General features: G+C 38.7%; 1 protein-coding gene across 3 annotated transcripts; it reads left to right on the top strand.

The window, feature by feature from the left end:
* BIVM (basic, immunoglobulin-like variable motif containing) lies at positions 1-14,128 on the top strand. Of its 3 annotated transcripts, none has more exons than XM_058019060.1 (11): positions 1-74; positions 1,126-1,726; positions 2,611-2,737; positions 3,659-3,754; positions 3,840-3,944; positions 5,708-5,802; positions 6,974-7,106; positions 9,346-9,417; positions 10,294-10,377; positions 11,957-12,053; positions 13,027-14,128. In XM_058019060.1, exons 2-11 carry the CDS (start codon positions 1,237-1,239, stop codon positions 13,315-13,317), a joined length of 1,590 nt encoding a protein of 529 aa, XP_057875043.1. In that variant the 5' UTR covers positions 1-74; positions 1,126-1,236; the 3' UTR covers positions 13,318-14,128. The 3 variants fall into 3 exon arrangements, with proteins under 3 accessions (XP_057875043.1, XP_057875045.1, XP_057875044.1); XM_058019061.1 differs by lacking the exon at positions 1-74 and adding an exon at positions 485-499; XM_058019062.1 differs by lacking the exon at positions 9,346-9,417.
* The last annotated feature ends 1,747 nt before the right edge of the window (positions 14,129-15,875 follow it).

Raw genomic sequence — 15,875 nt, 5'->3', positions numbered from 1 at the left:
CTGCTTCCGGCGCGCCCGCGTCCCCGCTCCGCCGCGGCCGGGGAGGCGACGCCGGCGAGCCCCGCTCCGCGCAGGTAACACGGGCCGGGGGCCGCCCCGCCGCCCCCGCTGCCGCTCGCAGGCGCCCAGGAGGGGAGCGAGCCCACGGTCCCGGGGGGCCCCTTCCCCCAGCCCGCGGCTGTTCGCTCCGGAGCCGGCTGGCGGCAGCGCGGGGGGAAGGGCGGGTGCTTGGATGTGTCCCTGCGCTCCGCCAGGCGGAACCCGGCCGGCCCCGAGGTGCTCCCGGGGCGCTGCAGGTGCGGGGCAGCGGCCCGGAGCCGGTGTTGCAGCAGGAGGCTGCGGAGCGGAATTCCTGCCTCCCTCGCGCCAGGTTCCCATCTGCGGCGCGTGTCTGCAGACGTGCGAGCTGCTGAGATGACAGATAACACACCCGCTGTCAGCTTGCCCTTTAAAAGTGATCGTTTAAAGCAAGCCAGCCAGCCGTCTAAATTTGTTTTTGGTAATTCTTAGCTGCCATAAACAAAACCTGCTATTCTTTCTCACGTCTTGAAGAATAAGAGGCACGTAAAAATGAAAGGGAACCTTTAACAGCTATAGGAGGAAAGCACTGGAACAGATTAAGGCTGATGTTGTCAATTTACAATCGATAAGGTTGTAGTTACTGTAATTGTATGCTTCAACTTCACTTGCAGCAAAAGTTTGCAGGATTCAGCAGAATTAAGACCTTAAATTATGACCTTAAATTGCTGTATGATGATTTATTAATTTGTATAAATTATTCTGTATTTCACAGTGTATTGTGACTGTAAGAGATAGAAGAGGGCAACCACAAGCAGGAACATATAGAAAGCTTTTAATTTTTAAAATTTTTTATTTGTGTGCTGGTTTATAAGTGTAATTATTATGACCTCATCATGATATCACTGCGGTGTATGCTGTTGGCACCTCACAAATGATAGAAAGTGCTGATTGTAGAGTTCTAGAGAGGCTTAGGGAAAGACACCATGTTGTGTTGTGGTATCTCAAAGGGTATTTCAGCTTTTATTGGCTATGAGTTCAAAGATAAGATTTGTGTATATTTTATGCTGAATGAGACACCTGTACTAACTCAACATTTTTTTTCAGGTACCTTGTTGATACCTTGCAGAGGCAATGGAGGCAATGATGAAAACCCTGTTGTAATTAAAGCGTAAAGAAAAAATATTCTTCGCTGTGCAATACTCTTAGTATCATTCAATGCCTACTATTTCAGAAGATGAAAAAGAAAATGGTTCTGGAAATAATGGCAACACTGAAAACAGACCTGGGAAAGAATCCCCAGAAGCTTCTCTTCACGATCCCGTGAAGCCATACTGCATGTCAGACGCCTCCACTGCATCCTTGGTGTCTAGGGAAGATGGGCATTATCCATGGGGATGTCCTGTGACTCATACAAGGGAGAAGTTTTATACCATCTGCTCAGACTATGCTTTTTTAAACAGAGTCACATCTATTTGTAAAAGTCCAAGTGCTTCAGTTAGTGCCTGTCTATCAAGTAGTGCTGCCTTAAATGTTGGGAATAACACACCTAACTTACTCAGCGTTCAAACTGGTGCTTCAGAGATTATCTACAACGAGGATGCTAACTTGGAAAGCTTGCCTGGCAAACTTGGAAAGCTTCCACTGGCATGGGAAATAGACAAATCTGAGTTCAATGGCGGGAACTCAAATCTGAAGAGCAAAGCAGGTGAGATGGTGATGTTTTGATGTGAAAGGAAAAGGCTTCCTGTTTCTGGCTTGTTTGTGAAGTGAGCTGGGCATCTCACGTGTCCTGTCAGGAAGTGCTACACAAGAGCCTGTACTTCATTTCAAGGAGCCTCCTCATCAGGATAGGAGAGAAGGAGTAAAAATCAAGTGTAACTGCCAGGAGAAGTGGATCCAAAGCAAGGCTCACTTCTGCTTAACTGTGTAGTATTTGGGGTGGTTTCTTCCTCCCTGGCCTTCCCACAGTGTTGTTGGGAGTGGGTTTTTTTCTTTTGTTTTAATAGGACCTAGTATGTTATGCATCTGAATGTATGGCTTCAAAAGAGGACAAAAATATTTCTGCTTTAGCATGTGGCCCAACTCCCCATTTTCTACTGTCACAGTGGCATATAAAAAGGAAAGGACTTCGGGTGTATATTATTATTAAGGAATTTGCATATAAGTTTTTGTCAGAAACTGTAGCTGGTTGCAAGGCTGGCAGTGAAAAACAAGCATTTCATTATGTTCTGTTCCTACATAATGTTAGGAGATGGGAGATCCACGTTGGTCTGAGTCTATTTCTGGGGTGGGTGATTTAATGCATTAGAATAATCAGATTGACTTATCTCTCTAAACAGTTGGGCAGGTCATCATTAATTCTGTTCATGATCTAAACTCCATGTTGTTTACAGAGCTAATGGCAGCTTTACAAACCTGTTGACAATTTAGGTTGTGTATTTGAGCTTTCTCCTTTCAGTTAATGTTTAGTCCCAGTTTACGCTTACTAGCACAACTGGTGTCTACTGTATGCTATTACTAAAAGTACTCAAGAAGAAAGCTGCCAATAGCAAACTAGACATTCATTTGATTCTGAAATTTGGTTTGCAGGCAACATGAAGAAACAAGGGACAAAGAAAAAATCCGTGGACAAAAAAAGCAAACAATACAGGGAGTGTCCTCAACGTTCAGCTCTTGAAGACGTGAAGGAGAGAAAAGTGTTGGACCTTCGGAGATGGTAGTATTTATGGATTCATTTATGGAGCTAGGAATTTATGAACTACACTAACCATGTAGTTCCTCAGTAAACACTGTTGCTAGTTACCTGATTTCAAACTTCTCAATAATGTCTTTGTAATTTTTTTTAGTAGAGATGTTAAGCATATACACACTGTCTCATGCATTCTAGAAGAAAAATTAGAGCTTCCCTTCCATCTGTTGAAATTCTTAAAACATTTTTCTCTCTAAACATGCCCTTTGCTTTCAGCAAAGGGAAAAACTTACATGGGGATTCATTGCAAAACAAAATACAAGTTCAGTAGCATGGTCAGGCAGAAAGTAACCTTAAATGTACCACTGATATATTTTACTTCTGATGTTATTTTTTTACTGGGAAATACTTGATCAGAATCCATAATTTCTATACAACCATTATTGTATTAATATAGTTCACCAATTCAATTAGTTTAATGCATCTGTCTGTTTCTAACTTTGTCTATGACACCAGAAAGTTGGAGTTAAGCTAGGGAATCTGTGGCCCAGAATGACATTCATTAGTAAATTGGTAGAGATGTGGTTTGCCACAAGGGCACGTGTTAGAAGGGACTGGATAAAACCATTTATTGTATTAGTACAGAATCATATTTTCCTACAGAATCATTTGTACAAAACTCCCGTGGGGCTGTTAGAAATTTCACTGATTTTATATGAAATAGAGTAGTGGCATCTGGCAGATAAATTGATTAACATATTTCTTAATTTTTGTTTTTAAGGTACAGTTGTTTTGGTTTTTTTGCTTTTTTGTTTTAATACAGATGACATAAAAACATTCAATATAACATGGCACTTCAGTGACATAGCACACAAAAAAGTAGTTCAGGTTTGTCATATATGCGAGTCAAGATTGTATTACTAATATGTTTGAGGTTTTTTGTTTAAGGTATTGTGTTAGCCGACCTCAATACAAGACTTCCTGTGGAATTTCATCCTTAGTGTCTTGCTGGAATTTCTTATATAGTACACTGGGAGCTGGAAGGTAAAGTCACACATAGACTGCTTTGCTTTGCCTCTAGATTGTCAAAAATATGTTTCTAATTACAACACTTTTGTTTTTTTTTAAGTTTACCCCCCATCACTCAAGAAGAAGCCTTGCATATACTGGGTTTTCAGCCCCCATTTGAGGAGATTAGATTTGGTCCCTTCACTGGAAATACAACTTTAATGAGGTATGTTTGGCTCTTTTGATGCAGCTAAGAGATAGAACCTTTAAAAACATGGTACTAGTTCATTTATTTAAAAACAAAGGGGCTGACATGATAATTCTTTGAAGTTTTTGAGTACTCTGACAATGAAACTTCTCAAAAGTTGTTTGCACTGGCCATTTTGAATGGTCTTGTTATACAGGTCAGATCAATGTGAAATTCTATTTGGTTTTTGGTTCAGTTTGTGTAATAGTTATATAATACTCTAATATTAGAGTCTAGTCTCCTGGTTAGGAAACTTTCTCTTTACACTTATTTTCCTGTTTTTCAAAATGCATGTTAAATGCTTGGTAATATCACTGAAATGGCCTGAAAAGACAATTGATACACTATTAGCTTAATGTAATTTAAGAACTGAAAATGAAGTAGTGCTGAATCCTTGCTGCATTGAAGCTGTTCAGGAACAAAAGCATGGGGCTGGAGTCACAAAACACTTTGAAATTTTTTATCACTTCTGCTCTGCTGTTTCCTGATATTTAAAGGTTGAACCTAAATTCTTTGTACTTTTTAAAAAATATTAAATTAATAAGACATTCTAGGATTAAACAGAGCCAAGAAGCATATTGTACTAGAGTGCTGAACATTTTGAAAGGGCTTTGGTGTGTTACATTTTGGTGAGATTAAAAACTTTTGCAGTATTCTTTCTTGCTTCATGAATTGTATTTGATTTAGTTAATTTTTTTAGGGCAATATGTAGTATTTGGCAGATCAGGGTTGTGCTGGATTTGAAAATGTGGCAGCAGTCTATTCTCCATCTAGCATACTGGCTAGATCATTGGAAAATGTAATGAAAATTTCCTTACTTGCTTTAGGAATTTCAGATCCAGGATTTGTATCTCTTCAGGAGTATGTCAGGCTATAGCAACTTTATGGTAGAGTAACTCTTAGAGACCAAGCTGATATAATGTTGTATCTCTTTGTGTCAACAGTCTGTACAGACAAAACTTAAATTTATAATTCTTATTTGATTTCCTCTGAGCATTTTCTGTGCAGCGGAGAAGTTACCCATCTTTTTGTTTTTTTTTGTTTTTTTTTTTTTTTTTTGTCTGCCTTGTCCAATAATTTTGAAGAGCTTAGCAGATTGGGAAACCGAAGGGCTGGGAGCCATCCCCATTACCCAACATAACTTTATGGTTGAGGTATTATTTTCAAACATGTGAATTTGAATCTTCTAATGTGGAAAAATTGCTGGCCTGTCCTCACTTGGTGCTGCGGTGAGGAGTTGCAGTATGAGGCTCCTGTAATGCTCAGGCTTTGTAAAGTTTAGGTGAGAGAAACCCAACAGGATAAGCAGGAAGTCTCACTTGGAGGGTCCCTTCTGGTGTCTGAGATTTCATTTATGTACCCTACAAATCACAGTTGAAGTTTGGCGCCCCAGAATTTATGTGTCTTTCTAAAGGCTGAATAATTGAACATTAGAGGTGACTGGGCTTAACACAATAGGATCAACCATTTCACATCCAAATCTTTGGTTATTATGTATCTGTGTCAAGTCTGGAAAAGCAAAGTGAAGGAAAAGGCTCTGTGTATTTACTTCTCTGTCTAGGATATGTTAAGTTTTGTATTGGGTGTTGTGGTCATCTACAATCTAAATATTAGTGAGGTAGGTACTTAGTAGCACACCAAAACTTTTTTTCCTAAACTGTCAAAGAACAGGAAAAGTGTGAGAAATGAAATTGCATCTAATAACTCTTGAGTTACTACAATCTTTAAGCTTATTGTTTCAGATGGTTTAGGCAGATAAATGATCACTTCCATATCAAGGGATGCTCATATGTTCTGTATAAACCTCATGGGAAGAACAAGACAGCTGGAGAAACTGGTACGTAGCTAATGCTAAAGTATTCATCTCACAGTGTATAAATTGAAAAATCCTGCAGTGTGTACTTTTGACAGGACAGTCAGTAAGTAATACTTCCAGTCTAATATAAGGTATCAAAAACTCCAAGTTGGCTGATTTTTCTGGTTTTACTTTTTCTCTTATTTAGCTAAAAATTTCATTTATACTTTTATTATGATAAAACACATTCTGTGCTATGTATTCTGCTGTCACAGAATTGGAATTTTAAGATATCCAGGAAAACAACTGCATTTCCAGTTCTGTGTTGGTGTGTGTGAGGATTTCTTTGCTGTCATCCACTGGGAGAACAAAAACAATTTGTCCTTACTTAATGCTTTGTGCTTTGAAAAAACCCAGTTTTAAAGGTAATGAACTGCTCTGCCTGGCTGTAGCTAACATCTCTCTCTAAAGTTAGGTGATTATTCTCAATTAGCTTACGAAGTCGCATTTTTGTCTACTTTTTAGGTGTGCTGTTTAAAAAATTTTACTTTCATGTGCCATTTACTAGCCTTTGGTATAACCTGGGTAATTACCTTACAACTGAAAGGTTCTTTGAAAGCACAGAATCATGCTGAGAAGTTTAAGATACTATTAAAATGGATTGTTTTTTTTCTTGACATCCCACTTGAAAATTGTCATGTTTCAGTGCCTCTTCTAATCTTCTCCTGAAACTGAGCACTGTGGTCACATTATAAACCATTGTATGCCTCTGTGTGTTCCTGAGACTAGGAAGCTACAAGAGGCTCATGATATCAAAATGTTTGAGTGTTTTCTGTGGTTTCAGTATTATCATCAATGGGTGCCACATCTGACCTAGGGCAGCTGGGACTGCATTCTGTTGCAGTGTGTATTTCCTGGGTTAAGAGATACTTCTAGTTCTTTTTTAAGTTTGATTTTGATCTAAACATAAAGCATACATTATATTGCATTTCCCTGCTACAGAACGTGCAGCAGATAGTGTTTAATTTCCTGCCTGGTACAAAAAAATAATAAGTTTGAAATCTAAAGTATATTTTGTGCGTGTCTGTCAGGTCATGTCCTCCCACTTAAAAAGCATATAACTACTTTGTTGTCAAATAGGTGGTTTTTGTCTGCTGACTGTGTTACACAGGACCCAAAGCAGCCTGGCCTGTAACCTGATCTTTCTGTGTAGCTGCAGGGGCCCTAGCCAAGCTAACACGTGGACTGAAGGATGAATCAATGGCCTACATCTACCATTGCCAAAACCATTATTTTTGCCCAATTGGATTTGAAGCAACCCCAGTAAAAGCTAGTAAAGCCTATAGGTAAGATACTGTGTTTATGCTTATTTTAGTGGAAGAAACATACAGAAAAAATTACTGCAAATTGATACAATTTTTCTCCATAAATAATGGTTCACTTAGTGTCATATAGGCATCTGTCTGAGCTACAAAAACACTACATTGTGATTTGAAGGGACTGACTTAAAATGTAACATGACTAAACAGACTACATTGAGAGAACTTAAAACAGAAAAGTGTGAGTGGTATTAAGAAATTGGTTTTTTAAGATCTAGCCATGTAGAGAGAAGGTAGTTATTTTATTGAAGGACAAGTGAAGGTAACTAATCTGCAAAATAAAAACATATGGGCTGAAAAAAGGCCAGGTGGGGTCTTTTTTAAGGCTAAACAATAAAAAGACAGGTAATTATGGGGAGAGTCTGTTCCTAGAGAGCTTGGAAGGGAAAACAAAGAGAGTGTGTGTGTGTTGCAATTTATAAACTAGAAGCAAAAAGTTTACAGTGATATTAGTCCTTCATGAGGTGGATGTGATGAAATTTACATTTAGAAACCAGTGCTTGAGTATGGCAATGCAGGGGTTGTGTAGGTATCACAGAATGGTGGTTATGTACTATAATGGTGATTGTAAACTCCAACTACTGGCATGTAAGACATAGAAAAGTAAAGATATGTGAAGAATTTGTTATCGGGAATGGGAGGAGAAAAGCTAGAAGAGATCTTTGGGCTAAGACATTAGGTTTGGCTTTTTTAACAATGCTTGAAATGCTGGAATGTTTCTAAAAGCTTAATATGCCAGTTATTTTAGAATAAAAATGCATTTCCCTGTATAATAATTTCAGATTTGTCAGTGACACTATAACACAATAGTTGATATAGTTTTCAATTAAATACAATTTTTAAGAAAAGGTAATAGCATTAATAGTCCTACAGAATTTGAGGAGAGTATTGCATTAAACCCACAAATTTTAACTTTGAAAATATTAATTCTTGAGATACATATTAGCTTTTGTAAGGCATTTACCTTGCTGCTTGATGTAGAGTAGTGCTATGTGTTGTAGAGCACTCTGTGCACTCTCTTGAGGAGAGTAGTTTGTTTTACCTCATTCACTGAGTCACATTAAGCTGTTTTTCCTCTCTCAGAGGGGTTGCAAACATGGTATGTATTAAAGGATTCTGTTGGACTTTCTCTGTGTTCAGCCATTGTTCAGTATTTATTAGTATTGTCACAGAGCACAAGTAGTCAATCCCTGGGAAAATTAGCAGATACCAGAACTGAGGAATGTTAAACAATGAAAAGTGTAGGTTAGTAGTACAAGGTGAACTTCTGCCTATTTGCTTGCTGTGCAGTCTGACTTTGAGGTAGGGTCACATCAAGGAATAGAGAATGCTAGCTCTGCTTTTGGAGTTCAGAATGGTCATTGATTGGGGTGGTAAAGCATAATCATTCAAATCTAATTGGTTCCCAGTGTGAAGATTATGATAGGGTTAATTAAAGCTTTTAATATATGAACAAAAGAATACAGTTTTTTATTGAGACTGAGTTCACTGACTTGCCAGGTTTGTGAGAAGAGTGTAAAAAATATTGCCCAAGTAGAAATCCAACATATCAGTCTACTTGAGTTTAACCAAAACATTAATCTCTTGCTTACTCAATCAGTTAGGAAGAATCTGCACTAGAAGACCAGGGTAAAAACAAAAGTTTACTAGATCAAAAATACAGTCTGAAAAATAATATGGTCCAGTGTGTGGAAATATAACATGCCTTTTAACTGATTTAAATTTATGTTGTTTAGTAATGAGTGAGAAACATAACATGCCTTTTAACTAATTTAAATTTATGTTGTTTAGTAATGAGCCATTTACCCATGGCTGAAATGGATTCTTAGTCACTAGTAATGTTATTTTTAAGTTGACATTAGCTTTCTTTCTTAACAATAGTTCTCTTCTAACAATATAGCATGAAATAAAAAGTTCAAGAAACTTTTATAGACTTACTTTAGGCAGGAGGTCAGACTAAATGAGCATCCTGTTTTCTTTGAATTTTCTGATCCTACTGATGAAAAAAATAAGTTTTGTTTTCAGTAGGACTACCAATAGATTCTGGAGCAGTTCTTATCTGTTTATCTGTTTTTGCACTTACAAAGTAAAATTCTTATTTAAAAACCCAGCTAATTTAGGTCCCAAAAGAAGTGGGTGGATAGGTTGCTAGGCTGAGCTTAGAGACAGTTCTTAGGTCACCCACAGACTTCCTGTATGATCTTAGGTTGCTGGATTTGGACTCGGGAGACCTGGGTTCGGTTCCCAGTTCAACCACAGACTTCCAGTGTGACTTTAGGTAAGTCCATCAATCTATCCTGTGTCTTGGTTTCCCATCTTTGCACTGATGGAATACATTGTTATTTTACAGGGAATTTTTTGAAAGTAAACAAATTGTTCCAAGCAGTAAGGCCATATGCTGTCTAATACCCTAGGCAGAAAAATGCCAGGTTTTGTCACAGTTGAAACTGATGTAGTTTTTCATGAAATAATTATACACAGGAAGTCACAGAGCAGTCCTGTGTATCTCGTCATTTTTGCCCTAATACCTGTCAGAAATTTTCCTTGGCAAGGTCACTGCAAGCTTTGAGCTTCTTGAAAGTTGATTGCAAAGTAGTATTAATTCAAAGGTTTGAATTTCAGTATCTGGTATTGGATGTTTGGAAGGAAGAGTTTGAAGTTGCCAGTTTTATTCTTACAGATTACCCTACAGCTCTTAGTAACAACTGTCTTAGTAACAACTGTCAGCCAAGGTATAGTTTAAAAATAGTGGATAGGACTCTTTCATGTCTCTTAGACATCACGGATAGGGAGGAAGCCGTTTGTACCACATTTATGTGGCTTTCCACAACTCTTATTTCTGTTGTTTCTATATATTTATATTTGCATCATGTACCAGACTGTCATTCATCCAAATAAAACTGCTTTTAGTGAAAATCTGTCTTCCTCTCAAATAATGTGCAGTAGCATCCCAAGATTTGCTTTCAGGCCTTGTGAAACAAAAGGTTCCCTGTACACAATTGTGAGCACTATAGCACAGGAGCTGGTTTTTAGTTTGGCTGAGGAAACAGTTTTAAATGTTAGAAACTCCTAAAAAGAACAAGAGACTGTCAATATCTTTTTCTTTTTAGTATGCACAATAAATCTCACTAGGATTATATCTTCTATTGAACAGAGGTCGTGTCCTACAACAAGAAGTGGAATATTGGATCTTAATTGGAGAGCCCAGCAGAAAGCATCCAACAATACATTGTAAAAGGTATGTTACTTGGTAAGAATGTAAAAGAATGTTTTCTCTCAAAACAGTTTGTAGTTCTCAGAGTCACTGAGTGACTTTTTAGTTCTTTTGAATGAATATATACATGTGTATATAGATGTATCTAATAGAAGCAGATGCTGCTTTAGGGAGAAGCTTTGTGTTTTGACTTCAAGGCTGGCTCTGCAGTTTTATATCACCTGTCAGAACATATGTGGGCTGCTGAGGGCCCACATTTCTTGTTTGAGTGTGACACAGCTCATATTAGTCAGGAAGAAAAGGCAGTTTCAGCTGTCATCGTGCCAGTTGTGACTTAAAGACTGCATGGCCCTTGGAGGAGTTTGCACTGGAGCTGAGGACATCCACAGGCTGTGTCTGGGATGTGCACAGAATATTCTGCTGCTGCTGAGATTGTGCACAGGGTATTCTCCTAACTCAGGTGCAGGTGCAGCCTGTGCTCTGTTGTGTTATTTGCTTATCTGTGCATTCAGACAGTACATTTAAGATGAGATTTGACTCAAACAAAGTTGGTGTCTAAACTGGACATATAGGCTAGGAGAACTAGAGGGTACTGTGTAGAAATATCATGGATTGGTTATATTTAATTTTTTTTTGTCAATGATGTGACCTGGTCAATAACTGCAAATACCTGGGTAATTTGGACTATGAGATTAAGTGCAACAAAATTAAAATCACAGTATGCATATGATTACTGAGAAATGGCATATTGTAGGTCCCAAGGATAGAACTTTGTCATGTGTTATATTAGCTACAAGTGGCACAGGAAGAAGTTTCAGAATATATAATAAAACCATTTCTAATACTAATTTTGATTGTGGAGATATTCTTCCTCCTGCTGCATTCCCACTGAGAGCTGGCAGAATGTTCTGTGCTTAAGGAAAGGGGGCAAAGGTTGGAGTAGAAATGTATTTTCTCAACTTGGAGGATGGTGTTAGAGAGAAACAGGTGGTTTGACATTGATAGAAATGAAAAGGTGATGTAGGTTTAAAGAGGTCTGGAATGTGAAAGTATTTGTTTCAGTTGGGCTGGAAAGAATTATGAATCTTTGAAAAGCTGAGTGAATTGGAAGTGATTGAATTGACAGTTTAGAATTAAATAAAATGTAGGAGTGAGTTATGATGAGAGCTGTCTGGTAAAAGCGCATTTAGTGTGCAAAAGAAACCAAGGAACTGAGCAAAATAATACAAAAGGGTAGGAGAGGTTTAAATTTCAAAAAGGCTAATGTTTCTCCTTGCCTAAATCACACTTTGCTTCTTTCTTTTCCAAACTGATGAATTGCTAAGTGTAAGGAATGTAACTGTGACTCATGGTGCTCTTATTCATTTTGGAAGGTGTTTCTCAAGAGCAGGAATAATCACTGTGAATGCTTTGATTAAAAGTGACATTTTACATCTTGTTTGATGTCTTTAATATTGAGGCTTTTGTAACTTCACACATTCATTTACCTTTAAATCACTGATAAGACTAAAGCTACAGGTCTGTATTTGTGTGTATGTGTATGTGAGTCTTTGTGCTGCTGAGGTTTAAATATCAGCTGAGTGGTAATGATTTTATTCTGTAGGTGGACAGATATTGTCACTGACCTAAACACTCAAAATCCAGAATATCTAGATATTCGACACCTAGAGAGAGGATTGCAACATCGAAAAACAAAGAAGGTAAGGTAAACTAGGATGGGAGGAAACTCATGTTAGGTTTTTGCAAACTTGCTCATACTTCAGCAGTGTAAGATAACCTCACTAAAGGAATTTGTTCTGTTATGAACTGTTGCTGAAGACAAAAGTATAATGTGTGTTCTTGCATACCAAAGTCATTTAGATTTACTCACTGGATGAGATCTAAAACATCAGTAGCTTGGTGTATGCCAGGATGAACCAGGATATCTGTGTATACAGAATGTATTTGGTCAGAATATTTAACTTTGTTGGTTTAAAATGTAGCTGCAGCAAGTATAGGGATGTTCTGCAGACAAATTACATAGCCTTTGGGGCATGACCCTCCAGTGACATTTAAGTGGGAAAGAAAGTACAATTGAGTAGGATCAGGCATAAGTGAATGTGTGTGTCTCCCTTTAGTGGAGTTACTGTCAATGCATGTGGCTTTCTTTCCTATAGATAGGGCTTGTATCTCATGGGTTGAGGATGTACTGGTGATTTGCAGACTGAAACTCTGTGAGAAATAATAGACTGTAGAGATTATTTCAGATATGAAGACCCTGTGGAAGACTGTGTCAGCAAGATCAGAATGGACCAGAACAGCTAATTGCTGAGAAGACAGCTAGAAAGTAAAAAAAGACTAGCAGAAGATGAGTGATACTGGCCCATGAAGGATATAATGGATAGCTTAAAAGGATTAAAAAGATTAATAAGAAAGTAGTAATTGAATCTGGGAAATAATCAGAACTGATTGATGCAAGTTGTGTATTTCTGTATATGATTTTGTGGTGTTTTGTTGTTTGTTGTTTTTTATTCTTTTTCCTGGTTTGTATGTTGTGGCACTTCTTGTTTGCTTTCTTTTTGAAAGTATGAAAGTATCATGTTACTTGCCAGAATGTTGATGTCAAGTATCTGTATATGTTAGAAATGTGCCTGTGGTGTGCATTTAACAAAGAACCTTTTTTTCTTTGATTAGGTTGGAGGAAATCTTCATTGCATCATTGCCTTTCAGAGACTTAACTGGCAAAGATTTGGTCCTTGGAATTTTCCATTTGGGAACGTTAGACAGAATAAACAGTCCCAAACACAAGGACAAGGAATTTCCAAATCTGAGAGTGAAGACAATATATCTAAGAAACAACACGGGCGACTGGGTCGATCTTTCAGTGCTAGCTTTCATCAAGAATCTGTGTGGAAGAAATCTAATCTTCGGGAGAGGAGGAACAGTGGGTATCAGAGTTACAATGATTATGATGGAAATGATTAAAATTAACTTTAGATGATAGAGTTGATATATTAAAGTTAGTTTTAATCAAAACATATTAGGGATTTATTAGTCCTAGAACACATAAGAATAGAAATTATGGTATAAGATACAGCTTCATAATTATTAAATAAATATGTTGATATGGTTGCAATAGATGAGATCTGATGTATAAAGTGATGGATAAGCACAGATTGTTGTAATTTTGCAATCAAAGGTGAATATGATAGCAAAATCAATCATTTCTTTTGAAATAATTGTACTATGTTCTGATCTGTGAAAACAAAAGAGCAGGTTGAAATCAGTCAGTGTAATAAACAGACTTCATTGAATATATTTATTGTTCAAAAGCATGAAAAATTATGGTATTATAAAAAAGGGTTATTCTGCAAATGGTGTAAGGATAAAAGTAAGCATTGCCTTTGTTTTTAGCACTTCATTTTAGTAAGGCTGCCCATATCCAGTGCAAATGAAAAAAAAGATCACATAGGTTAGAAAACCTTGTTGGATTTACAAAGAGAATGTACATTCTCCATTTAATTCCCATTTGACTTTTGTCAGTCAGATAATCATATCTTGTCAAGCAGGTCACAGTTCCCTTTCCCTTATCTGGTTGCCTGTTTTTGACTCTGAGGAATCACCTGTTTGAGGATGGAACTTCTCTATTACTTTTGCTCTGTGGGTAAAGTGGCTGAATTCTTACCCTGGAGCCTCCTGAGAGCATGGACTCACTTAACACAAGCTTATGAAATTAAGTATTAAAAGCTGCATTTACCATTAGCCAAATGAGCTAGCTGAACACTGGGTTCTGTTGGCAGTTATCTCTGTCCTTTGTCTGCTGCTTTTTTCATTTTGTGTGAAGGGGATGCAAGTGCTGAAAATTGCTGGCAGCCCCGATGATATACCTCTCAGCCAGCATACAATTCAAGCTTTTTCAGGTGTCCCTGGTGAATTATTTTTTTTCCTTTTCCTTTTCGTTTTTCTCTTTGCTTGATAAATCCAGTTGTTTGCCCAAACACATCTCAACAGTTGTATTGTTCTGTGTACAAATGTTCATACCTGCTCAAGGATTAATTTTTTGACATAAAAAGATTTGTCATGGAATGCAGGGGTTTTGTAGGTTGCTGCTTTTGTTAACCAAAAATGGGAGACTTTTAGACTTTTGTTCATTCAATAAAATTTGTTTTCTATCTTGTTGTTTGCTTTTCATTTGTCTTGGAAATGATGGCCCTGCATTTAGTGAAGGTCTTCAGCAAAGTAGGTAAGCGACAGATCAGAGTTGCAACTACTGCTTAGCAAAGTAGGTAAGGTCCCTTGGGTCATAAAAAGTGGTGCTCGGTGCAGCCACTGTGACTTCTGCTATTTTATTTCTCAAAGCCTGCAGCCTCATGACTGAACAAAATTCATCGGTTTTGAAATTTTATTTTACGGATGAGCTATTTTCAGCCCCTGGTTTTGCAAGCTGAGTTTGGGCTGATGGCCTCAGCTTTGTTAAGAGTACTTGAGCTGTATTCTTTAGGGGATTTAGGACTTACATAGCAAGAGTTCCATGTGTCTCTCTTAACTTTTGCTTGATAATGACAGTTGCACTGAGAAACGGGGTCTCTCCTCTGATGGTAGCTGGCTGTTCTGCTTAAGTAGGTTGGGATGAAATTCTGGTTTTACATTTATTTTGCTCTTGGGCTGGAGACTGCCACACTTTATCCATAGAGTATGGATTCTTCTAGCATTAGCAGGAGCCAAGTGCATGTCCTTGGGGTTATGCTGCAGGGAGCTTCCCCTAGGGATTCCCTGGGTGGGGTGCACTGGGACTGTGGTTGGGGCAGAACGGAGAGAGCACAAGGCTGCAGGGGAAATCATGTTTGGGAGTGGGAAAAATGGGACTACTTTTGGTCTGCATTGTGGGATTTTGTTCTGGGACAAGAGGCTTTTTCCATTCTCCAACCAGAGAAGGGCAATAGAGCTGGTAAAGACTCTGGAGCACAAGTCCTGTGAGGAGCAGCTGAGAGAGCTGGGATTGTTTAGCCTGGAGAAAAGGAGGCTCAGGAGTGACCTTATCACTCTACAACCACCTGAAAGGAAGGTGTAACCAGGTGGGGGTCGGCCTCTTCTCCCAGGTAACAAGTGACAGGACGAGAGGAAATGGCCTCAAGCTGCACCAGGTCAGGTTTAGGCTGGACATAAGGGAATTTCTTCACAGAAAGGGTGATCAGATATTGGAAGGGAGCTGGTGTAGTTACTGTCCCAGAGTGTTTAGACTGGACATGGCACTTAGATCACGGTCCAGTTGAAAAAGAGGTGTTCGGTGACAGATTGGACTCGATGATCTCAGAGCTCTTTTCCAATATAATTAATTCTGTTATTCCCTACTGTTAGGTACTAGCCTCTCCTTCAGGCAGCCAGGGAGCTTACCGGCCCCAGGAGCCGCCGCTGGGGAAGACCGCGGTGTGCGGGGCGGGCTGTGGGCGGCCGCTGCCGGGCCGGGCCTGCGCCGGCTCCGCCCCGCGCACTCGGCGACTCCCGGCGGCCCCGGGGCTGCGCCGGGCGGGGCCTGCGCTCGG

The sequence above is a fragment of the Melospiza georgiana genome, chromosome 2 (genome assembly GCF_028018845.1).
Source record: "Melospiza georgiana isolate bMelGeo1 chromosome 2, bMelGeo1.pri, whole genome shotgun sequence".
In the NCBI taxonomy this organism is placed as follows: Eukaryota; Metazoa; Chordata; class Aves; order Passeriformes; family Passerellidae; genus Melospiza; species Melospiza georgiana.
The sequence above is the reverse complement of the archived record's forward strand: the minus strand, read 5'-3'. Positions and strand labels throughout refer to the sequence as shown.